Source organism: Notolepis coatsorum, assembly GCF_963971535.1.
Source record: "Notolepis coatsorum genome assembly, chromosome: 3".
NCBI lineage: Eukaryota > Metazoa > Chordata > Actinopteri > Aulopiformes > Paralepididae > Notolepis > Notolepis coatsorum.
In genome coordinates, this window is record NC_140167.1 from 11,236,625 (window position 1) to 11,261,810 (window position 25,186).

Here is a 25,186-nt window from a genome sequence, read left to right on the forward strand (position 1 = left end):
ATATTTTTACTCGTACTTCAAATCAAAGAAATATTGCCTTTTTTTTTTTTTTTTTTGAATCAGATTCAGATTACTTTATTGTCCATTAGATTGACATGAAACGAATGGCATATAATACATATTACTTTCAATATCTTAAATTCAATATCAAATACTTTTTACTTACCATACTGTAAGTATACTACTATCTGGGTATTTCTACTTTTACTTACTACTTCTATATACCTACTTATACACCTGCATATAACTCTGCATGATAGTACAATAATGCTGTATATACCGTATATATATATTTATCCACATATCTGTCTGTACATACCTGCATATAATCCTTTTTACATATCTGTAGGTACTATATCTATATGTACATATCCCTTACCTACTCTTACTAGTTACGCTGCTGGCCAGTATGACTTACTCTACCATAGTGACTTTATACCTGTATCACTGCATATTAATTAACTCTGTACATACATCTGATTAGCACTATTACTCAGTAGTACTAAATCTATATACTTTATATACCAAGTTTAATCGCCTGTACGTTGTATATTACTATTGCACTTTACTGTTATATTTGCACTCTGGTTGGATGCGAAACTTCTTTTCGTTGTACTGTACTTGTATGATGACAATACATTTAGAATCTAACCGAATCACTGATGATCTCACAAACGATTGTGTCTACGGGGGTACTACGACTATGCTTGCACCTCATGGTACCAAAGCACCTCAAAGGCGCTAAAAACAAAATTACAAACATCTCAAAACAAACTGGTCAGACTACTGCTTGACCTTACTCCTAGAACCCACCTCACCCCTGCCCACTTTGACAACCTAGGATGGCTTAGAGTAGATGACAGAGTACAGCAACTTGCAATGGGCCTGGTCTACAAGATACACTACACGACCAAGGTACCCATGTACATGGCAAAATACTTCCCAAAGGTCAGTGAATACCACGATCACAACACCAGAGGGAGCTCCACAAATCATGTTAAACCCAGATTCGGCTCAAATAAGGGACTAAACACGTTTCGCAATTATGCCACATCAATGTGGAACGCCCTACCCAAAGCTGTAAAGGAATGTGGATCACTACCCACTTTCAAAACCTCTCTCAAGAGACACCTACGGGAGACTGCAATTCAACACTGGCCCCTGTAAATATCCTAACCCAACCCCCTCCAATGTACAGTCATTTACCTAGTATGGTTTTGTCAATAGTCCAATGTACAATTTTGTTTGTTTGTACAGAGTCTCCCCCCCCCTCAATGTACAGTTTTGCCTGCTTATACAGTGTGCCCCCCCCCCCCCCCCTCCAATGTAAATTACCCAGTATGGTTGTCAATATCCCAGTGTACCCAACCCCCCCCACCCAACCTCCTCCAATGTACAGTTTCTACGTCAAATGTATATACTCCCTTTTCTTGACTCCTTCTGTATCACAAACAGTACTGTATTTGCAAATCTGGTATGTCATAAATGTATAGATGTAGCAGTACTGACTATCTGTATGTCATGTATGTCATATATGTCCTGATGAATTGAAAATGGGGGACCCTGGTGGAAACAAGACGAAAGTCTTTCTCTGGTCTGCATCCCCTTAACAATTGTGTGTATTGAGCTGTACTGTATTGTACCCATTCTGCAATCTGTTAATAAAGTTTTCAATCAATCAATCAATCTAGAAATAGGATTCATCTTTTTGCTGTTGTTCACCGGCTCCCCCTGCAGGCTGCTCCCGGGTATCACATGGCGAAGATGATCATCAAGCTGATCACGTCTGTGGGGGAGGTGGTGAATAACGACCCGGTGGTGGGAGACAGGCTGAGGGTCATATACCTGGAGAACTACAGGGTCTCCCTGGCAGAGAAAGGTGAGGGTCGTCTACCTGGAGAACTACAGGGTCTCCCTGGCAGAGAAAGGTGAGGGTCGTCTACCTGGAGAACTACAGGGTCTCCCTGGCAGAGAAAGGTGAGGGTCATCTACCTGGAGAACTACAGGGTCTCCCTGGCAGAGAAAGGTGAGGGTCGTCTACCTGGAGAACTACAGGGTCTCCCTGGCAGAGAAAGGTGAGTGTCGTCTACCTGGAGAACTACAGGGTCTCCCTGGCAGAGAAAGGTGAGGGTCGTCTACCTGGAGAACTACAGGGTCTCCCTGGCAGAGAAAGGTGAGGGTCGTCATCTACCTGGAGAACTACAGGGTCTCCCTGGCAGAGAAAGGTGAGGGTCGTCCACCTGGAGAACTACAGGGTCTCCCTGGCAGAGAAAGGTGAGTGTCGTCTACCTGGAGAACTACAGGGTCTCCCTGGCAGAGAAAGGTGAGTGTCGTCTACCTGGAGAACTACAGGGTCTCCCTGGCAGAGAAAGGTGAGGGTCGTCATCTACCTGGAGAACTACAGGGTCTCCCTGGCAGAGAAAGGTGAGGGTCGTCCACCTGGAGAACTACAGGGTCTCCCTGGCAGAGAAAGGTGAGGGTCATCTACCTGGAGAACTACCGGGTCTCCCTGGCAGAGAAAGGAACCGTCCGGGAATCCCGGAGCACATAAGAGAATTCTGCAATTGTATAATAATAATAATATATATATATATATATATTTTTTTGTAGAGGCGCTTTATAATTGTGGAACAAATGTCAATGCGCTACAGTGTAAAATAACATAAAAACTAGCAAGAGTATAAAAAAAAAAGAACATACAATAAGCAAGAACTAAAACTAAAGGAGTAAAAAGAACATGGAATGTGAAGGGCTAAAACTAGTAAAAGAGTAAAGAACATAAGATAAGGGCTAAAACTAGTAAGAGTATAAAAAAAAGAACATAGAATAAGCAAAAACAAAAACTAAAAAGTATTGGTGCAAGCGGTCTAAAGGTTTCCTAACTCTGAAGAAGAAACGCTGTGTCGAAACCTCGGTCTGTTTGCACCAAGAGAATTGCTAAATTGGCCGTGTGCTCCAGATTTCATCTCTTCATTCCGATTACTTAGTGCCATGTCGGAGAGGTGCCAGTTTTGCAATGTTTGGATATTCCCTCTTTGTAAATCTGCAGAATTTCTGCTTGAACGGATAGGGTATAATAACCTAGTATAATTAACTACTAGAACAATAAATGTACATGCATCATATAAACTTTAAATGCGTAACAAACATTCGTTTTTAATTAAACAATAGTGAAATTAAACTATTCTTCATTATCGTGCGTGACTCACACATACAGTCAGGTCCATAAATATTTGGACATCAACACAATTGTCATCATGTATTTCAGTTAACAAACTTTGCCATCTTATTTATATTGAAACACATTTTTTTATAAATTGTATAGTACATATTACTCTTGTAATCCACTGGATCAAACTGATCCCAATCCCGTGTTGTCAGTTTGAACTACCTGTTTTGAAGATTTGATTTCCTGATCTGATCGGATATCAAAGTGATCCTAATCCTGTTGGTTTTGAACTACCCAAAATCCCAAATCCAAATCCGATCAGATGGGGATTAAACGGTTTTGAACTACTGTCTGGGCCCAGGGGATTGACTCGGGCTGCCGTGTAACACTCCACCTCTTCGCCTCCACCCCTCCCTCCAGTGATCCCTGCCACCGACCTGTCGGAGCAGATCTCCACCGCGGGCACGGAGGCGTCGGGCACGGGCAACATGAAGTTCATGCTGAACGGGGCGCTGACCATCGGCACCATGGACGGAGCCAACGTGGAGATGGCCGAGGAGGCCGGGGAAGAGAACCTCTTCATCTTCGGGATGAGGGTGGAGGACGTGGCGAAGATGGACGAAACGGGGTAGGTGGGGGGGAGGGGGGGGACTCTTGTAAGGTTACATGGGGTAATCGTGTCATACTCGGGGCTAGCACAGAATCTGTGGACGGATGGAAGATCTAGTTTGGATATCGTAGGATTCTAAAACTACAAATCACTCGGATTAACTACTAACTAAAATTCCACATATTTAAAAAAAAATATTGACATGGAAAATAGGGGGGGGGGGGGGATTATGTGGGCTTAAGTCATACTTGTTTCATCCTACCACTGTGTATGACTGAAAGGTGATACAATCTTTTCTTTTCTATTAGCTATGATGCCATGTCGTATTACAATAAGCTCCCAGAGCTGAAGCAAGTCATCGACCAGATCAAGAGTGGATTCTTCAGCCCCCAGAACCCAGAGCTTTTCAAAGACATCACTGAAATGTTGTTCAAACATGACCGGTAAGTAATATTCAGTAGACTTGAGTAATATTCACACAGTAAATTTCGCAGAGTACATTTTACTCAAACGGAGTACATTTTACTCAAACTGAGTAGAATTTTACTCAGTTTGAGTAAAATGTACTCTGCGAAATTTACTGTGCAGTAGACCATGAGTAATATTCAGTAGACCATGAGTAATATTCAGTAGACCATGAGTAATATTCAGTAGACAATAAGTAATATACAGTAGACTAAGTAACATACAGTAGACGATAAGTAATATTCAGTAGACCATAAGTAATATTCAGTACATTGACAATAAGTAACATACAGTAGAGAGTAGACTAAGTAACATACAGTAGACTAAGTAATATTCAGTAGACATTGACAATAAGTAATATACAGTAGAGTAAGTAACATACAGTAGACCATAACCCTAAGTATAAAGGTGTCTGACCTACATTAAAGGGTATGTTCAGAAACCTGGAAACCTTGCCCTATTTCACACCTCATGGATGTTGTAGATCAGTGAGAGTTCTTTCTCAGAACAATTCATGCTGTTTTTCATACTGGATTCCCAATAAAAAGGCAATGGGGCCACGCTCTGCACAAGCCCTGAAGAGTGTGGCCCCATAGACTTCATATTGGTTTTGTGGCTAACTAGCCAGAGTGGGAATCCAGTATGAAGAATTGGCAGGGATGGTGCTGCTGAGAGACTCTAGCTATTTGGGGACAGGGCTCCAAAACGGTGAACTTGCCCTTTAACTCTCCTTCTCTCTCTCAGCTTCAAGGTGTTCGCAGACTTTGAAGACTACGTGAAAAGCCAGGAGAAAGCCAGCAAACTGTATCAGGTAAACATTTTACATCATGCAACAAATACTCTATTTCTTAGGGTATTTCTACTTTATTGTGGATAGGACGGTCGGAGAGGAAATTGGGTGAAGAGATGGGGGAGGACACGCAACACATGTCCGGGACCGGATTCGAACCCAGGACGTTGCGATTGCGCCTTAACGTGGTGCGCCACCGGGGCGCCCCAAGCATATTCTTTTTTTGTGATCACTTTTTTTATTTTCAAACATGAAACACAATTCACAACATAATAACAATAATAATACATAAAAAGACACCAAAAATATCGACTCAACACAACAATGACTAGACCCCAAGCATATTCTTACTCTTTATGCACCTTTTTATATATATATATATATACCTTTTATGTGGAAATGTATGCACCTTTTTATATATATATTATATATATACCTATGTGGAAATATACAGTATCAACGTTTCACTCGGCAGACAGAGGATCTTCAGTACATTTACAGGAACGTTTATCATTTGAAAACGGACATAATTTTACCTCAAACTTCATAATAAATAGTACCTAAAGACATCGGTAGGTGTTGTGCAAAAGGCTGGATATACTTTTTTGATTATGGTGTCCATCCTGATGCCAAAACAATTCGATTTTTCAACACCTTACTTTTCTCAGTCATGTGTATTATTGTATGAGCCTATCGGAAGCTTTGTTACATTTCAGATTGGTTAAACGGAAGAAACGGCCAATCACAAGCCTTATATCTCTGAACAAACGTGCTTATTGGCTCACCAACGCTGATGAGATTACCTACTTGGGTATCGAATGACACAGCATTTTTGATACTCTATATAGTATCGAAGCAATTCAATCCATAACATTAAACATCGTATTTCGATACCCGGCCCTAGTTGTACACAAACAAAACATTTCATCGTGACTGTTTTCTTCACAGGATCCAACAGAGTGGACCAAGATGGTGATCAGGAACATCGCTGCGACGGGCAAGTTCTCCAGTGACCGCACCATCACGGACTACGCCAGAGAGATCTGGGGGGTGGAGCCTACCGACCTGAAGATCCCGCCCCCATACGAGCCGCGAGAGGCTATCGAGGAGACGGCCAGAGCTCTGAAGAAAATGTGAGGCTGTTTTATAAAAAAAGGTCAAGCCAGAGGATATTCTTAAGGTTTACATTTTGTTATCAGTGCCTGGGGGTTTTGCCTTTTCAGCGAGAGCTTGAATGAGTTCAGGAACTGAAGGTGATTTCATTTCAAGGGGCCATTAATTACAAAATATCTCATCCCTTCACAGATCCCTTAAAGGGGACGTATTATGGAAATAGTTTGCCTAGTCTTCGTATGGATTTGGCGTCTTCAGATTAACAAGCTGTTCGGAGTTATTGCCCTTGGTGATGTCACGCAAGCAACGAATTGGCATTGATGAAACTATTAGCTGCACTTTTTGGAGCCAGGAGTACTGCTTACTTAATGTACTGCCAAGGTTTTCTACTCTTGATGGGGAGCCAGGCAGGCAAGGAAATAATTAATTTAATTAAAATGTGGTGCTACACCCACAAGAAACACCGTCTTCAATACAAGGTAAGAAAGAGGTGCTGGAAAATCTATTCTAATTGGATTTAGACGGGTTTCTTTGCAAAGAGTGACGTTGTGCAAAATTGTTGAATATACATAATATGTCCCCTTTTTAAAGGGGCAGTTCACCCCAAATAAAGAAAACAAAGAGTTTCTCTAAGTGCTCTCTATTTATCCAGATCGTTTTGGTGTGATTTGCCTAGTTTTGGAGATATCTGCCATAGAGATATCTGCCATAGAGATATCTTCCGTCACTCCAGTACAAACGGAGATGAACGGCACTTAGATATTATGCACTCAAAATAGGAAAAAAGAACTTGTTATTTTGGATGAATTGCCCCTTTTTAACACTTTATTTACGTCGAGGCGCTGTTACATTATTTCGGCACCAAGACGCAAACGAAAGAACCGACAACACGGCACATGAGTTACCGTAGTGTTGACCGGATGGTGTTGGACGCACTGAGCAGAATCCCATCAGTCAGTATTATTCATGCTGTCGCTCGTTCCAGTGATGAAATAAAAGTCGGCGAATGCTTTATGGAATGTGAAATTGCATACTTGTGTATTCTTTTGTCTTGTTTTTCAGGAGAAGTAACATGCATTATGTAGTAGCGGCACAAATCCCATTTTGTCCCGAATTAATGTAGCTGTCGGCACTAGACCGAGGGAGAAAGTGGACAATAAACCGTCTAAATGGAATTCCGTTGCTAGGGGAATGGCTTGGGCAATTTCCTGTCCGCTACTGATATTAGCAAACACTGCAACAGGACATACAGGAAATGCACTCTGGCCTGTTTAGAACGCTTTATGTTGTCGGAAAGGTTTATGCAAAAAAAGAAAAGAAGAAAAGGTACCAGACGCATCACTCGGGGGGTGTAGATCCCAGGAGGCCAGAGCTGCTCTACCGTTTGCGGTTCAGCAGGAAGCCCCTGCAGTGACGAGCAGATATAAGAAGAATGTGACTAATCCAGAAGTAAAGTATAAACTTGGTTTAAAAAAAAATAATTAAAAAATTACTGATAAATGTAACTGCACTGATAAATGTAACTGCCTTATACACATGCTTTGGTTTTTGACTCAAAGGAACACTCCCGGCATTTTTGGAAATACACTTACTGTACTTACATTTAGTAATTTTTTTATCCAAAGAGACTTACAGTACAAGTTCTGTACAACAAGTGAGCAGAAAGGGTACAGCTAAAGGGTAACATTGACCATCAAACGGTGTTGAACTTGAGTGCTACAGTCTTGAGTGCATAGTAGTACAGACATATTAACATAGTAGGTAGTAATATAGGCAAGGTTAGTTGATTACTTGCACAATAATAAGGCCTTACAAAGGTTAGTATTTTTATATTAACTTCATCACTGTGCGTCAGTTTTTGTAAGTTGTATTTCTTCACCTTTAACAGAGCTAGGCTAGCTGCTCCCTACTGCTTCCAGTCCTTGTGCTGTGCTAGGCTAGCTGCTCCCTACTGCTTCCAGTCCTTGTGCTAAGCTAGGCTAGCGTGCATCTGGATCTCTCATGGGCTACTGGACACACACACACACAAAACTGATATCAATCTTGTGTAACTCTGGGGAAGATGTGGCAAATAAGTGTATTTACCAAAACGTTGGGAGTGTTCCTTTTTTAATATAAGTACATTTTATATAACATGCATAGTAGACTTTGTGTGGAGGTCCATGATCATCATTAGCTAGCTTACCCAACCACACTGGGGAGATTGGGATCCATGTAGATGTAGTTGTGGGCGTATCCAAGGGTCTGACTGTAGGAAACCATCTGGACCTGGCTCTCCGCGTTACGCTCCTTCTGAGTGTCGAGTGATACCTGATGCAGCTTGGAGGTAATGATGATGATGATGATAATAATAACATAACTATCATGGCAGCAGATTCAGTGTTTTACTTGAATGCTTGTGATTATTATTATTAGGATTAGGTATGCCACAACCTTAAAGCAACATGCCAACATTTTGGGAAATTAGCTTATCTTGGGGTGCTTAAGTGGCGAACCATGTAACGCGCTGCGTCGCGAAGCGGCCGACCCGGGTTCGATTCCCGGACCCGGCGTCCTTTGCCGAATGTCTCCCGTTCTTCGTCTCTCTCTCTCTCTCTCTCTCTCTCTCTACCGGACTGCCCGGTAGTAAAAAGCAATAAATGCTAAAAAATGTATCTTAAAAAAATATAAAAATGAGCTTATCTTCTCCAGAGAGAGACCAGAACATAGATACCAGTTTCCTCTCCTTGCGTTCAGTAGAAAGCTATCTGACTGCACGTTAGCCTAGCTTAGCACAATGAATGGAAACTGACATGACCGGTTAGCCTAGGCATTGTCCAACTAACACCTCTCCCGAAGGCTAACCGGTCATGTCTGCTTCCATTCATTGTGCTAAGCTATAGGCTAACGTGCAGCCAGATAGCTTTCTACTGAACGCAAGGAGAGGAAATTGGTATCTATCTTCTTGTCTCTCTCTGGAGAAGACGGTAAGCTAATTTCCCAAAATGTTGGCGTGTTCCTTTAACTAAATTCACAAGTACTCTATAGTAGCATACGAGAGGCTCTACCATACCTTCTGGCCCATGTGATAGGGTATCATATTGTCGTCCTCTGAATGGAGCAGGAGGATTGGACAGGTCAGAGCCTTTAAACTGCACAGGTGTTGAGATAAAAGGGTGGAGTCAGTCAATGATGGGATTCCATTGAAGTCCCAAAACCCCAAATGTGTATGATCAAGTATCTTCGCCTAGTAAAGCTGTCTTAAAGGAACACGGCAACAATATGGGAAATGCTCTTACTGTCTTCTCCAGAGTCGGACAATAAGTAATGGATACTAATTTCCTCTCTGAGTTCAGTAGAAAGCTATCCAGCTGCATGTTAGCCTAGCTGAGCACAAATGAGTGGAAGCTGATATGGACCACACTAGCCTAGCTTAAAACTCTGGCAGAGGCAACAGCTAAGATAGCTGGTCCATACTGTATCCGTACTCCAATGTATTCCATTAATTTGTGCTGAGCTAGGCTAGCTTGCAACCTGATAGCTTTCTACTGAACGCACAGAGGAAATTAGTATCCATTTCTTCTTGTCGGACTCTGGAAACGACTAAGAGAATTTCCCATATTGTTGCCGTGTTCCTTTTTTAAGATTCATTCAACAACATTTCATCAGAATATGGTCCGTTGCCCTCCACTTAAATTCAGTTTATCGTGAGGTAGTAAAGGTCGGACAAACGGACAAACAAGAAAACAAGCAGATGCAGCAAGAAGCGTAAGATGTTCCTTTTAGCAGGGCAGACACTTCTTCCATGATCATAAAGTACTTACTTTTTATCATTAGGAAATACTATGTTGTTGATTTCTAAGACGGTCCAAAGTAAGCTCTCAAATCCTGGAAGGAACCAATACAGCTGTAAAAGGAAATTCGATTTTAGAATTGTTTCCACACCAACCATTGATTGAAAACTTTAACAGATTGCAGAATGGGTTCAATACAAAACAACTGCTAAGAGGATGCAGACCAGAAAAAGACTTGTCTTGTTTACATCGGGGTCTCCCATTTTCAATTAATCAGGACATTTATGACATACAAGGTATACAGAACTGTGTAGTAAAAAGAGATCATAAAAGATATATACCACATTCCATACAAGTGCTTGCCAGATGCACCAAGCTCCCAGTAGCCCTGCAAAAAACTACTTGAATACAAAAACCTTTCATTTACTATTATTTAATTCCCCCCCCCCCCCCCCCCCCAAATGTAATACCTGTGCAAATTAAATTTAAGACTTTTGAATACCTTAATGTATTAAATTAAGTATTTGTAATACCCTGCAGATACCCTGATTATATAACCCAAATACTAACGGGAAGATATTATTGTTTGAGTAGTCGGGTATATGAGTCCGTTTGTGATTTGAACTTTCTCCCAATAGATGGACTAGATAGTCACAGTAGAGTAGATGGTCACAGACCTTTTGCACAACACGCAAATGAAAAAAAACATTCATGTCCGTTTTCAACTGTTTGCCCAAGACATTCTTTTGAAACCAAAAGGAAATGAGGACACCTGTCCTTCCGACGCAACAACTCTGTGGATTGGTAAACTAAACACCCAGAGGGCCGCAGCCGGTCAGACATTCCGGAGAGATGCCTCACCTTACTGATCGTGTGGCCGACTACCACCTCGCCGATGTTCGTGTACGCAGCCTCGAGGATTACGGCATCGACGAGGGAGCCTGGCGTTGAGAAATATTGGCACAACATGCAGGTTATAGAGTAACACGCTGGTGCTGTCCTGTCCTAGTTGATTCATCGCTCTGTTTGGGTCGGTCATTAGTCAATCTGTAGTTTGTTTATGCTTTGTTATTTCCTGAAAGATTAACACATGGTAAATGGCTGCTTTTTTTTATATAGCGCTTTTATCCAAAGCGCTTTACAATTTGTTACTCACATTTTACCCATTCATTCACTCACACATTCACACACTGACGGCGGAGGCAACCATGCAAGGTGCCAACCTGCTCATCGGGAGCAATTAGGGGTTAAGTGTCTTGCTCAAGGACACATCGACACGCTGCCTGGGAGGAGCAGGAATCAAACCGGGAACCTCTGGATTCCCAGACGACTGCTCTACCTCCTGAGCCACTGTCGCCCCCACATCTCTGGTAAGCACTAGGGGCGGCAGTGGCTCAGGAGGTAGAGCAGTCGTCTGGTAATCTGGGGGTTGCCGGTTCGATGCCCGCTCCTCCCGAGCAGTGTGTCACTGCTCATCCTTGAGCAAGACACTTAACCCCTAACTGCTCCTGATGAGCAGGTTGGCACCTTGCATGGTCGCCTCTGCCGTTGGTGTGTGAATGTGTGAGTGAATGGGTCAAATGTGAGGAACAAATTGTAAAGCGCTTTGGATAAAAGTTGCTATATAAATGCAGCCGTTTACCATTTAAGCACTAGATTCAAAGAGGTCCTTCAACGTGCTTACATGTGAGAAACACAATTTAACAGATTTGTTGATTAAAGTCAAATAATCGATTAGTTGACTAATAATTTCTTCAAGGACGGCCCTAATACGGAGGATAACAAATGCAGGTCTAAAACCAAGAAATCCATGAACTCATCAGGGCTTCCTGAAAACTTGCCACTAGAGGGCGGTACAGACTACTAAACGGATGAATTGCAGTTCATGGTTTATCATATTGATGGATTTCTCTTGTCTCAAGTTGTTAAAAGTAAAAGCTCACCTTGCTCCTGTACTTTCAGTGCAGCATTGGTTGCTACCCTTTAAGAAGAATGAGCAGAAAGGGACATAATGAACTAATCAATAGACCAGTAAAAATAATCAGTTTCATTCGTTTTATAAGCGGTAAACGTTGTTTGTCGGCCTGGTTGGAGAGGGACTCACCCTGTGCCAAGGGAATGTCCCCACAGACAGAGGAGACTTCCGCTGCTGTGCTCCTTGGCCCACTGGTAAAGATGGAGGGCGTCAGTCGTCATCCCTGCCTCACTGGGGTCCCCGCTGGAGTCCCCAAAACCTCCGCACACAAAGGAACGTAAGGATGCTCCGAATTATGACATCACATCAGCATATAATCCTGAACAGCCTAAACATTTTCAGGACCCCAGGAAGACTAGAGGCTCTTTCATGTGTCTCTAATGGGGATCCTTTAATAAACAAACATATATCATGATATTCAGAAGGACTTTTTCACAATATACTGTAGATATACCACAATATGGAAAATTACACGTTAAATTATCTCATATGTTTGGCATTAGATTAGATTCAAATGTATTGTCATTCTACAGCACAAGTACAGTACAATGAAAAGAAGTAAGGCATCCAACCAGAGTGCAAATTTAACGGTAAAGTGCAATAGAAATATACAATGTACATGTGATTAAACTGGATATAAAATATATAAATTAGTACTACTGAGTGATCAGTGAGTGCAAATCAGATGTATGTACAGAGTTGTAGTGTTAATAATATGTACAGTGATAAAGGTATAAAGACACTATGGTAGTAAGTCATACTGGCCTGCAGTGTAACTAGTCACATTGTAAATAGTCATATAACTACTCAACTTGTCATGTTGTGTAAACTTGTGTTTTTACCTCTGTAGTCAAACGACAGCACATGATATCCCGCGGCGCTCAAGACCTACAAAGCAAATTGTTAAAAGATCAGTGTTTAACACTTAAAAGTCTAAATATAAAAAAAAAAATGTTGTGAAAATGTGTTTATATTTTGGAATAGAAACCATACCTTGACCAGTTCTACTCTGTGGAACAGTGCCCTGTGGAAAATAATTGAGTTGAATAAATGAGTTGAAACGAGGGACTGAGGTTCTGAGTCTGGCCCCCATTTTAATCCATGAATCTCTGTGATGCGTGCCGTCTCTCTGGGTGAACCAACCCAGGGGCCTCTGTGCTAATGTAATACCCACTAGACTCCATTAGGATCAATTCAAGGGTCTCTATCCTAACCCAACTAGACCCACCTGGTCCCCAGGTTGCCATGGAGATAGAGAATAACAGGGCTGCCGTCTCCCAGAGTGCCTCTGTACCACTCTGGGCCTCTCCCTGCGGCCTTCTCCCATTGGCTGGCCGGAAGTGTGTGCCTTTTGAGAAACAATAGAGAGACGGAGAAGACCGAAAGTGAAGAGGTAGGAGACGGAATACAATAAACAGTGTGGATACAGTTAGATATATAGATATTTAAGATAGATAAATGAGATGGATTGATAGATATTTAAGATGTATAGATATTTAAGATCGATAGACAGACATTTATGATAGATATATATATAGATATTTAAGATAGATATTTAAGATATATAGATAGATAAGATGGATTGATAGACAGACATTTAAAGGGGAACTATCTTATAAATGGCCTTTTTGAGTGTTTAGCATTGTTTCCTAGCTATGTGAACTTATATTAATATGATCTATGTCTCAAAATTCTCATATTGGCGCATTCTTCCAATTCTCCTCTCACAATATTCACCCTCACTGAACTGAGTCGTTTGAAAATGTGCCTATATGTGATGTCATATAGTCACTGCTGCATGTTAATGTTCAAGAGGCGGCGCAGGCCACACAGTGGTTTAGGTGGCACCTGCAGCCCAGGCTCAAAACAGCTCGAGATCTTGAGGTAGAAAAATGCTGTTTTTGAGGACTTGATTAGAAATACAAAACAATGAATAAAAAAAATATATATATTACAGAGGTGTTCCATAGACTCACAGGAATTGTGTAAAATTGCCCAAATAGTGAAAGAAATAGTAAAATAGTTCCCCTTTAAGATAATATAGATAGATATAGACATTTAAGATAGATAGACAGACAGACAGTGGGCGGGACTAGCAGCTAGTGATAAGATAATTGTTCATTGTTTGGGCGTCATAGCGGGAGGGGGGAGGGGAGGTACAGGTATTGACAGGGTACTATTAGAAAGACGTGAATATAGGCAATACATTTTGATCTGAATATAAAGACACAAGGGGAAAAAATAAACGGTGTAAACAATATAATTAACTCTGAATATAATTTTGATTCAGGGACTGAAGAGAATATCACAAATAAACAAAAAGTAAAAGAAAGTAACAATTGGCCCCAAACGGAGACCTGTGGCTATAAACTAAAAGATGACCTACCATACACCCAGTGTGACGCCCTCTTCAGGGGAGAGGTAGAAGTTACACGTGTGGTTCAGAACCGCCTCTGGCCGGTCGAGATCCACAAAGAGAGGAACCCTCACTGCAGCCACAACAACAAACACAGGTGCTCAAACAAGGGACTAAACACGGTTTGCAATTATGCCACAACAATGTGGAACGCCCTGCCCACAGCCGTAAAAAAAAATTTAATCCCTACCCACCTTCAAAACCGCTCTCAAAAGAGCACCTACGGGAGGCTGCAATTCGAAACTGGCCCCCGTAAATGTCCAAACCCCCCCTCCCACCCACCCAACCCCTCCTAATGTACAGTTTCCAGCCCCCTCGTATGTATATATTTTCTGTTAGGATCTCTGTTTAACGGTACTGTATAATTATTTGCATATCTTGTATGTCACAAATGTAACAGTACTGTATATCTGTATGTCATGATATATATCTGTATGTTGTGTATGTCATAAATGTCACTATGAATTGAAAATGGGGGACCCTGGTGTAAACGAGACGAAAGTCTTTCTCTGGTCTGAATCCCCTTAACAATTTTGTGTATTGAGCCGTACTGTATTGTGACCCATTCTGCAATCTGTTAATAAAGTTTTCAATCAATCAATCAATCACAGTCAAGAGACCCACAGTACCTCCGCTGATTGTGTCACGTGTCATGTCTCTGAGCAGATAGTCTGATGGGCAACATTGTTATCGGTGATGAAACGGTGAACTATACACTTAAAGGAACACGCCAACATTTTGGGAAATTAACTTACCTTCTTCTCCAGAGAGAGACAAGAAGATAGATACCAGTTTCCTCTCTGTGCGTTCAGTAGAAAGCTATCTGGCTGCATGTTAGCCTAGCTTAGCACAATGAATGGAAGCGGACATGACCGGGTAGCCTTCGGGAGAGGTGTTAGTTGGACAATGCCTAGGCTACCCGGTCATGTCCGCTTCCATTCATTGTGCTAAGCTAGGCTAACATGCAGCCAGATAGCTTTCTACTGAACGCACAGAGAGGAAACTGGTATCCATCTTCTTGTCTCTCTCTCTGGAGAAGACGGTAAGCTAATTTCCCAAAATGTTGGCGTGTTCCTTTAATGATCACAGTAACGTCAGTAACTACCTCACATGTCATAACTTACAACATACTACTTGCTTATATAAATGGTGAAGGGTAAATGGCTGCATTTATATAGCACTTTTATCCAAAGCGCTTTACAATTCGTTCCTCACATTTTACCCATTCACTCACACATTCACACACCGACGGCGGAGGCAACCATGCAAGGTGCCAACCTGCTCATAAGGAGCAGTTAGAGGTTAAGTAAGGACACTTCGACATGCTGCCTGGGAGGAGCGGAAATAGAACCGGGAATCTCTGGATTGCCAGACGACTGCTCTACCTCCCGAGCCACTGTCGCCCTCATAATATAAGTTATTACTATTACATAGTATATCATCTATATACTATGAATTTGAATGATCAAGATTGATATCAGTGTAAAAAGGTACTGATGGTTAGTTCAGGTGGGGTTGACCCTCCACCACATCCCGTATTGCCATCACAGAGAAGCCCACAGCATGTAGCAAGCAACACTGTGCCGGATGACTCGCTGTCATAAAACAATAAAGTGAGTTTTCCTTACAGGCGACTGAATGAATGAATGAATGAAAACTTTATTTAACAGATTGCAGAATGGGTACAATACAGTACGGCTCAATACACACAATTGTTAAGGGGATGCAGACCAGAGAAAGACGTTTGTCTTGTTTACATCAGGGTGCCCCTGATGTCCATGACACCACATTCGATTAAAAACACATCGGTACTACAGACATACATATCATATGAATAGAGAAAGCGGTCGAAAAATATCACAACTTACCCAAGTGGGAATATATGACATGTCCCAGTATCCACGGGAACACGTAGATAAGAACGGGGACGGAGGCGTAGAGGGTGATCAGAAATAAGATGGCCTTCTTCATTTTTTTTTAGTCCCCACCTGGACGTGGTCCTCTTCAATAATGCTTCCCTGCTGCCTGTGGTCTCTCTCTCTCTCTCTCTGTGTGTGTGTGTGTAGAGCACAGACACTCCTTCCTGATTCCTGCAGGCGTGCGCCTTGTGCAACACACTGAAAAGGGGTGAAAGTTCATGTTATTTAATCAGGCTGAACTCTGGCTCCATGCAGCCTATTCCAAAACGGTGGCAACATATCCGTTGTGCTCGTTATACTTGGAACTTCACAGCTGTGGAAATACACAGTGGTGGAATGTAACTAAGTATTTTTACTCAAGTACTGTACTTAAGTACATTTTCGAGCTACTTGTACTTTATGTTTGAGTATTTTCATTTTAGGGAACTTTCTCTACCTTTACTCCACTACATTTCATGGGAAATGTTGTACTTTTTTACTCCACTACATTTATCTGAACCCATCAGTTACTACTAGTTACTTTGAAGAAAAATATTTTGCATAGAAAACCTAGCACCCTCATTTGAAATGTGGATGAGAGAGCTGGGTGAGACCGTCTCTACTTAGAGAGGCTTAGATTTAAAAAATACAGGATGGAGAAAGGTGTTTGATAAGACATGAAGATGATATATAAGTTCAAAGTGTTACTCTTATTACAGTAATGTCTGAAGGTATATTCTCTGTTTGGTCTTGGCTTTTTGCCTTTTTCTAATGCTTTGGTCTTTTGGTCTCTTTCTTATTTTCCAGCAAGAATCTAGCTTATTTAACTATCCTGTTTATTTGTATGTATAAATCCGCCAAATGAAAGAATGTTTTTATTGGTTTTTTTTATATGCCGCTGTAAAAAAAATGTGAACAAGAAGAAAAATAAGATTGCTTGTGTGCATCATTATGGAATGTAACTAAAGTAATGTGCAATAAAAAATACTAAAAAAAGCCTGTCACCTTCAAGAGGACGTAATCAGAGCAGCATAACTGGACCACAAACCACTTTAACATGACATTCAGAGGTCAGTGGATCGAGGGATTGAATGCGCCCGAGCACTGGAACACACAAACGTCATGCAGAATGCATACTTTTACTTTAGATACTTAGGTACAATCAATAGCAAATACTTCGCTACTTGTACTTAAGCAGAATTTGAATGGAGTACTTTCTACTTTTACCTAAGTAAATTAACTGTGTACTTCTTCAACCACTGGAAATACAGTGGGGCAGCTCCAGGTCTTATCAAATATCAATTCCCCTCTCAAGTAGAAAGCAATCCGGCTGCAAGCTAGCCTAGCTTAGCACAAATGAATGGATACGGACCACTAGCCTAGCTTAGAACTCTGGGAGAGGTGTTTTGGGCCAACAGCTATAGGGTAACTGGTCCATGTGGTGTGTAGTGGTTAACACTGTCGCCTCACAGCTAGAAGGTCCTGGGTTCGATTCCCGCTTGGGGACCAGGTCACCGCGTTGCCATGGGTACCCAGGTGGGGTATCTCCCGGGCCTTTCTGTGTGGAGGTTGCATGTTATCCCCGTGCTCGCAAAGGGTTTCCCCTCCCAATAAGATAAACCCAATGGAAAAACATGCACAACAGATCGCTAATGCTGTCGCGTCCCTGGCGAAGATGAACAGGAGCACTTGGATTGGTCCCCAGGCGCGGCCCACGCCGCAGCCCGTGTCTGCTCCCGGCTGCCCTTGGGGGGGAAGGACGACGGGATGGGTCAAGTGCAGAGACATTTCATCGGCGACCCAATGCATGTGTGTGTGTTCCTGTGTGTCGCCCATCTCGCATGTGTGTGTGTGTTAATCTGCATGACGAATAAAGACTTCTTCTTCTTCCATATCAGCTTTCATTAATTTGTGCTAAGCTAGGCTAGCTTGCAACCTGACAGCTTTCTACTGAACGCACGGAGAGGAAACTAATTCCTCAACTAATTAATTCAGGGAAGACAGAAAGGATTTCACTCACTCATCCAGGCACGTGCACAGAGAGGGTGAAGGGGGGGGTTAAGCCCCTGCCCTCATCCAGGCACGTGCACAGAGAGGGTAAAGGGGGGGGTTGAGCCCCTGCCCTCATCCAGGCACGTGCACAGAGAGGGTGAAGAGGGGGCTTGAGCCCCTGCCCTCATCCAGGCACGTGCACAGAGAGGGTGAAGAGGGGGCTTGAGCACCTGCCCCCTCAGGGAGGCAGGCTGGCCTAGAGGTAAAGGAGGCCGGCCAGTAACCAAAAGCAGCTAGAGGGTGTATTCCAGCTGTGAGCTGGTGACTGAAGGATGGCTGCTAATTATTATATATACCTAAGTGCCCTTGAGCAAGGCACTGAACCACAAAACTGCTCCGGGGGCACTGCGCTGCGGGCGACCCTGTGCTCTGACCTCTCTGATTAAATTAATGTGTGGGGGACTGTGTGTATGTGTAACTAGGAGGGATATGAGGACTGTGTGTATGTGTAACTAGGAGGGATATGAGGACTGTGTGTATGTGTAACTAGGAGGGATATGAGGACTGTGTGTGTGTGTAACTAGGAGGGATATGAGGACTGTGTGTGTGTGTAACTAGGAGGGATATGAGGACTGTGTGTCTGTGTAACTAGGAGGGATATGAGGACTGTGTGTGTGTGTAACTAGGAGGGATATGAGGACTGTGTGTATGTTGTGTAACTATAGGAGGGATGTGAGGACTCAGGACTGTGTGTCAGTGTAAAGTAATCTTCTCATTATTGCTCTGCGATGCACACAATGCCAGAGTTGTGAACTCGAGTCATATGACTTGGACTCGAGTCAGACCAGAGTCACAAACTTGATGACTTCAGATTCGACTTGACAAAGAAATGGTCAAAGACTTGAACACGACTTTGACTTGTGACTTGACTTGGACTTGATGCCTTATGACTCTAAAGATTTGACACTCTCCCCAAGCCCAAAATGTAAAAAACGTAATATACTACTAAGTATTAAATCTGTTAGCTTAAAAATTCTGACACATTAGGACTCGAAATTTCAGACTTGTGACTTGCTTGAGACTCTGTGCCACCTCTGCAAAATGCTCTCAGAATGTGTTTAATAATGTATTTTTTGGGGATATACATTTCAGTATATACGCTGAATGAAGAGGCAAAGAGGATGATAGACTCTTTTGAAATGTGGATGCTGAGGAAGATGCTGAAGATAACATGGAAGGATAAGATCAAGAATGAGGAGGTACTGAGAAGAGCGGGTATGCAAGGAGGACAGCTGCTGGAGAGATTGAAAAAGAGAAAGATGGAGTTATGCGGGCATGTTCTGAGAGGATCCAGCGGGGAGATGTTCAAGAAGGTGGTGATGGAGGGGAAGGTGGATGGAAAGAGAGGAAGTGGAAGACCAAGAAGAGGCTGGGTAGACGACGTCTGTGATTGGAGCGGAGTGAGAGGCGGAGTCACGGAGTTGGAGAGAAGAGGTGGGGACAGAATTTATTGATTGAATGAAAACTTTATTAACGGATTGCAGAATGGGTACAGCACAGTACAGCTCAATACACACAATTGTTAAGGGGATGCAGACCAGAGAAAGACTTTCGTCTAGTTTACATCAGGGTCCCCCATTTTCAATTCATCATAACATGGGTTGGAGAGTGATAGGCAACCTTCAAGATGCCACCTGATGATGATGATGATGATGATGATATACTATCTTCGATGGGGCAGGATATGCATAAAAATTGGTACCTTGTTTAAAAAAAGAAAGGGGGGGGGGGGACCTTGTCCCTCTGTTTTTGAATGTTAATTTTAGCTGCCACAGTGCCCTTTTTTGTTGCTTGAGCCACTGCCCACCAACAAGCAAAGTCCTGATTCATCCATTCATTCACTCACCCACTCATTCCCTCCCTCCCTCATTCCTTTGGAGCCAAGAGTGTACTATGTTTAGGCAAACGCATTCCACATGGTTCAAGATTTAGCTTAAGCTTAACGGGATACAGATCATTACATAAGCTTAATTAGAATGCAATGTACAATGTCCCCCACCCACACCTACCCAACCTCCTCCAATGTACAGTTTCTTCGTCAAATGTATATACTCTCTTTTTTAGACTCTTTTTGTATCACAAACAGTACTGTATTTGTAAATCTGGTATGTCATAAATGTCTAGATGTAGTACTGTCTATCTGTATGTCATGTATGTCATTATATGTTATGATGAATTGGGGGACCCTGATGTAAACAAGACTGGTCTGCATCCCCTTAACAATTGTGTGTATTGAGCTGTACTGTATTGTACCCATTCTGCAATCTGTTAATACAATTTTCAATCAATCAATCAATCAATCAATCAATCAATTGGACAATATATTATTTAGTGATGATGACAACAGAAAGAGCCACATCTCATTCTCTCATCATAGCTCGTCCGGGCGACCGGGCCACGTGGGGCCACAGGGTAGCCGCTGGGAGGCAGGAGAACTCGGGGAGGCTCCTCGTCACCGCCCGCCCCTTCCTCCAGACAGAGCTTTTCAAAATCCGCTACAAGATGATGCGGCAACACAAAGACACAAAGCAGGAACCGTAGCCTTGTGTGGCAAACACTCGGGAGTGTTTTTTAGAATAGTACAATATCGCTCAATCAATCACATTTCCTAAAGTACAAGGTATTTCTGTAGGCTATTGTGAGTTCAGTTATTTACTTTCTGGAGGGCAGGGAGGAGGAATCGCGACCTTATTATTATTATTATGGGAGAAGAAATGTTATTATAAAAGTTTTTTCCTACCCGTGGTGCTGGTATCACCGAATTTCCGCCCAAGAAGGAGGTATCTTTCACATTCGGAGAGATCGGTGAGTATTTATTATTATAACCGCTTCGAAATTATTGTTATTGTTTGAACGTTGCATGTTGGTTGAATCAGACGCGCGTCTCTCCTCCCTGCTGCCTGACCTCCAGGCGCGCCGTGCAGACGCGCTCCTCGCCCGCCTCGCCTGCCCGCCTGCCTTCCTGGATAATTAGCTCATTTTACCACCATAATTAGTTGCGGGTGAATTTCCTGATGGCTTATCACTTTATGACTTTAGTTTAATTGCAGTCGGACACGCTTATCTGCAATCAGCGGGGATATAGGCGATGCATGGCCAGAGAAACGTGGACGGTGTGTTCAGGCATATAGCCCGGGCTACTGTTTATCATAATCGCCCATGATATAACGGACACGTTGATGTTATATTATTAATAATATATGCCGATTATGATGAGCAGTGATTATTATGAGACTTGTTCGTTCCTCTCTCTCGGCAGTGAATTAATTATTGAGTTTATATTTGGAGTTCTTCTCTTTGATTGTCGTTTGGGTTCTTTTGAAGGAGATTGATGATGTGCACCACTTGTCCCTTTTTATAGTGGATTATTTATTACAAGGTTGTTGCCCAAATAACCTTGACGGCAATGACCATGACATTCGTAGTTTTTATTTGAGCCTGCAACCAGTGATATGCTGCTATGTGTGCAGACGTGTTGTTATCATGTATGGATGGCTATGTCTATCAACTATGTATCACAGTGTATAGTCTGTGATTGTGTAATGCACTTTGATTTTGTTTTCTTTTTTTCTCCACAAGTGGTGACGTTTTTACATGCTTACATATTTGTTGTGTGGTCTGATATCTGTTATGGATTGTAAAGATCGCAACATGCTTTTAAGTGACTTCTGGGAGGGCTGCAGGTGTCAGGATTGTCTCTCGACCAACTGGTCTGATTCTCGAGCGACAGCTGTCAATCCACAGCCGTGGTAGGTAGCCACTGACTGAGGTGGTCGCTACACCGGAGGACCACTACTACTAGGTCAATTGTCTAGTCACCTTAAAAAAAATTAAATAATCAAAGTGACAACAGTAGAATATTTCGTTATTTTTTTTTAATTCATTTACTTATTTATTTCATTTTGTTAAGGCCCAATCACCTTTTTTGCCCAGGGGCAGGGGCGGTTCTAGCCTCAGACCTTTAGGGGGGCTCAGCCCCTAGAGCAGTAGCATCATTTCACTAAATGCCATGGTTAGGCAAGGGAGGGTCTCCCCCCTTGGTGGATTTTTTTTTGTCAAATCAGGTGGATTTTTTTTGTCAAATCAGTTGTGCAATAGTCAATTTTGGTGAGTTGTTTCTATATAATTCACTTATGACATTTAGTTAACATTAATGAACAACTACAGTATTAAGGAGACAACTACAGTATGTAGTAAACCTATTATTATTATTTTTTATTCCAGTCGATCATAATGATCATGATCATATTACGGAGCGCTCACTGCGTTCGAGAGAAAGAGAGGGAGAGGGAGAGAGAGATTCACATTTTCGTGACATTACACACACTTCTGCAGTCCCTCCCGCCGTCCCTCTCTCTCTCTTTCTATCTATCTATCTCTCTCCCTCCCTCTCCTCGCTAGTTCTCTGCCTGTCAAACCCCGTTTGAGGAAGTGTCGGGTTACACTATGCCTACGTCCCGACACACACGCAGTCAAGTTTGTGTATGTGTGTGTCCCCGACGAGGGAGAGAGATGGTGCACACACATTACACACACTTCTGCAGTCCCTCCCGCCGTCCCTCTCTCTCTCTCTCTCTCTCTCGTTCTCTGCCTGTGAAAACCCGTTTGAGGAAGTGTCAGGTTACACTGCACTACAACCATAGAGGGGGCGTTACTGCAGATCAATGCTATGTCGACGTCACAGAAACCGTCAAATCAGAACAGTTTAGTTGAGTGACGGAAGATCTTGTGAACTCGAGACTAGACTGATGAGTCAATATGGTAATTAGAGACACAGACCCATTGATACTAACCTGTATTACTATAAAACCATGCTAAACACAGAAAAAAGGCATTTATAATGCATGTCCCCTTTAAATCAACTTTCCAGCCCCCTGTCAACTGTCAAATGATGTCAATTGTCAACCTGAATTAACATTCAGTATTCAATATGGTCTGATATTAACATTCAGTATTCAATATTGTCTGATTCAATATTAACATTCAGTATTCAAGTAGAACAGCTAGCTAGCCGTTGTGGACACTCACCTTTCCACAGCTAAACGGTAGGCAAGGCACCTTGGTTGAGAAATGCAGGTTTCAGTCTGTGTTGTAGGATAGACAGTCTATCTATCCTGTCTCAAGATGCACACAGGGGTGCTGAGATAAGTGATATAATAACGTATATAGGTTTACCACTCTGGTAAACCAACACTCTCGTTCACTAGAGGAGACCACTGCCCAACTCCGCGCTCTCACGCTCAGCTCTGCGGAGCGTGCGAGACAAACAATGTAACCGTTTTGATGCATACATCACAGCCCAGCCTACCCCACCTGTTGCGCCCTCGTACCAGAACGCTACGACGGGGACGTCTCTAAATGTCGTGCCTTTATTTTTCAATGTTCACTAGTATTCGGTCAACAGCCACACACTTCCAAAGTGATCTAAAATCGCTTACCTGTCGGATCTGCTCAAGGGTCCTGCGTTAGAATGGGCGACAGGCAGCTCTCCACTTCAATCAGTCCTCCCTCTGCAATTCGTTCTCTGCATACATGATCGCCGACATGCAAAAGGTCTTCGACCACCCTCCCGGGGGCTCGGATAGTTCTGCTGGCTTGTTCACGCCAGGGAAACCGCAAATATATTCCTTTACTGCGAATTCAGCGTCCCAAAACTATTCCAGGCTGCGTCTATTTTTTTACCAACGGATTTCCAGTTCCGCGTTGACGCTTCCAGGCCGCGTCTATTCGAATCCCAACCGGTTCATGCGTCAGCTACACGCTGCTTTAATAACACTGCATTATCGAGACAGCGCCCCTATGAGGATCTGGCAATGAATTCCAAGAGTAGGGTAAATCTGCAGTGCCGCTCCGCTCTGTGACATTGAGTAGCCTTGGTTACAATGGAATAAAAGCCAAAACAACCTTGCAGTTACACTCCCCGCCAGCAGGGGGTGCTGCAGCCCCCGCCGCACCCCCACTTGCCACGTCCCTGGATGTACAATGAGATCTTGGGAGAATTGTTGAATATATATAGAACAGAACATTTGTTCTAGAACATTCTAAAACATTAAATGTTCTAGAATTTGAATAATATAATGTTTGTGTCCCCGAAGCCTGTTTTTGGGATTCAAACTTCGTCAGGGTTCTTCGAACAGACGTTCGAACCTTCGTTTTTAATAAAAAAATACTAAAATTAAAAAAATATATATATCTTTTTTTTTTATGTCCTCAAACTAAATCCTCAATTTGAATAAAGTGATTAATCTGATTAAATGAGTCTTTTTTTCTTTTATTATTTTGTTAGTGATGTAATCAAAAATAACACTTGGAACAAAAAAAAAACGATAATATACGATTAGTAAACACTGATTAACCAAAATACTGGATGAATTATTATAATAATATGTGGTTCGCACGTCTTTATCGTTGCTATTGTAGATAACTGTGGCAATTCTAGAGTTAATACATGTAAAAAAAAACATTATCTACTTGAGGAGAGAATGTGTATATCTGTGTTTTAACTTTGTGTACACACTTACCGCCCATAATGGGAGTAGGTATGCGACTGCGTTACTCATAAATTGTTTCTGCTTGGTGAGAAGTCTTGGTTTTGGGGAGAGTAATACTTAGGGTTTCCAACCTGCTCTACTTCTAGAAACAAAACGGTGAACAAAATGTGTATTTTAGCAGCTTTAGGGGCTACAGGCGTGTAGTTCACCAGTTTGATAAGAATCTATTATTTGGGAAACAGAAAATACTCTGTTACACTATAACCACTTGTAGGGCTGGGCGATATGGCCAAAAATGATATTGCGATAACGATATCGATAACAATATCATATCACGTGATATCTATAATTATCGATATTGTTATATATATTTTTTTTTAAACAAAAGATGTATGTTTATTTTGCAGCAATTCTTTGTCTTTGCCGCCATCTTT

General features: G+C 42.3%; 3 protein-coding genes across 3 annotated transcripts in view; 2 read left to right on the forward strand and 1 right to left on the reverse strand.

Annotated features, from left to right (window-relative positions):
• pygl (phosphorylase, glycogen, liver) overlaps positions 1-7,173 on the forward strand; it is a 40,471-nt gene extending 33,298 nt beyond the window's left edge. The window contains exons 16-20 of the mRNA XM_084310757.1: positions 1,738-1,879; positions 3,590-3,797; positions 4,088-4,222; positions 4,989-5,055; positions 5,983-7,173. Of these exons, the coding sequence (XP_084166883.1) occupies positions 1,738-1,879; positions 3,590-3,797; positions 4,088-4,222; positions 4,989-5,055; positions 5,983-6,171 (741 nt within the window). The 3' untranslated portion in view covers positions 6,172-7,173. The remainder of the gene's footprint in view (positions 1-1,737; positions 1,880-3,589; positions 3,798-4,087; positions 4,223-4,988; positions 5,056-5,982) is intronic.
• Positions 7,174-7,302: 129 nt separating this feature from the next.
• On the reverse strand, positions 7,303-21,139 carry LOC311225473 (lysophosphatidylserine lipase ABHD12-like). Its single transcript, XM_084310758.1, has 13 exons — positions 21,002-21,139; positions 16,180-16,428; positions 14,282-14,384; positions 13,124-13,243; positions 12,889-12,919; positions 12,738-12,783; positions 12,025-12,154; positions 11,864-11,901; positions 10,782-10,861; positions 9,951-10,033; positions 9,200-9,278; positions 8,333-8,466; positions 7,303-7,552 (listed from the first exon to the last, which is right to left on the reverse strand). Exons 2-13 carry the CDS (start codon positions 16,280-16,282, stop codon positions 7,525-7,527), a joined length of 975 nt encoding a protein of 324 aa, XP_084166884.1. The 5' UTR covers positions 16,283-16,428; positions 21,002-21,139; the 3' UTR covers positions 7,303-7,524.
• Positions 20,944-25,186, forward strand: part of nin (ninein (GSK3B interacting protein)) — an 81,491-nt gene continuing 77,248 nt past the window's right edge. Inside the window, exon 1 of the mRNA XM_084311087.1 lies at positions 20,944-21,066. The gene's annotated coding sequence lies outside the window, so the exon portion shown is untranslated. The remainder of the gene's footprint in view (positions 21,067-25,186) is intronic.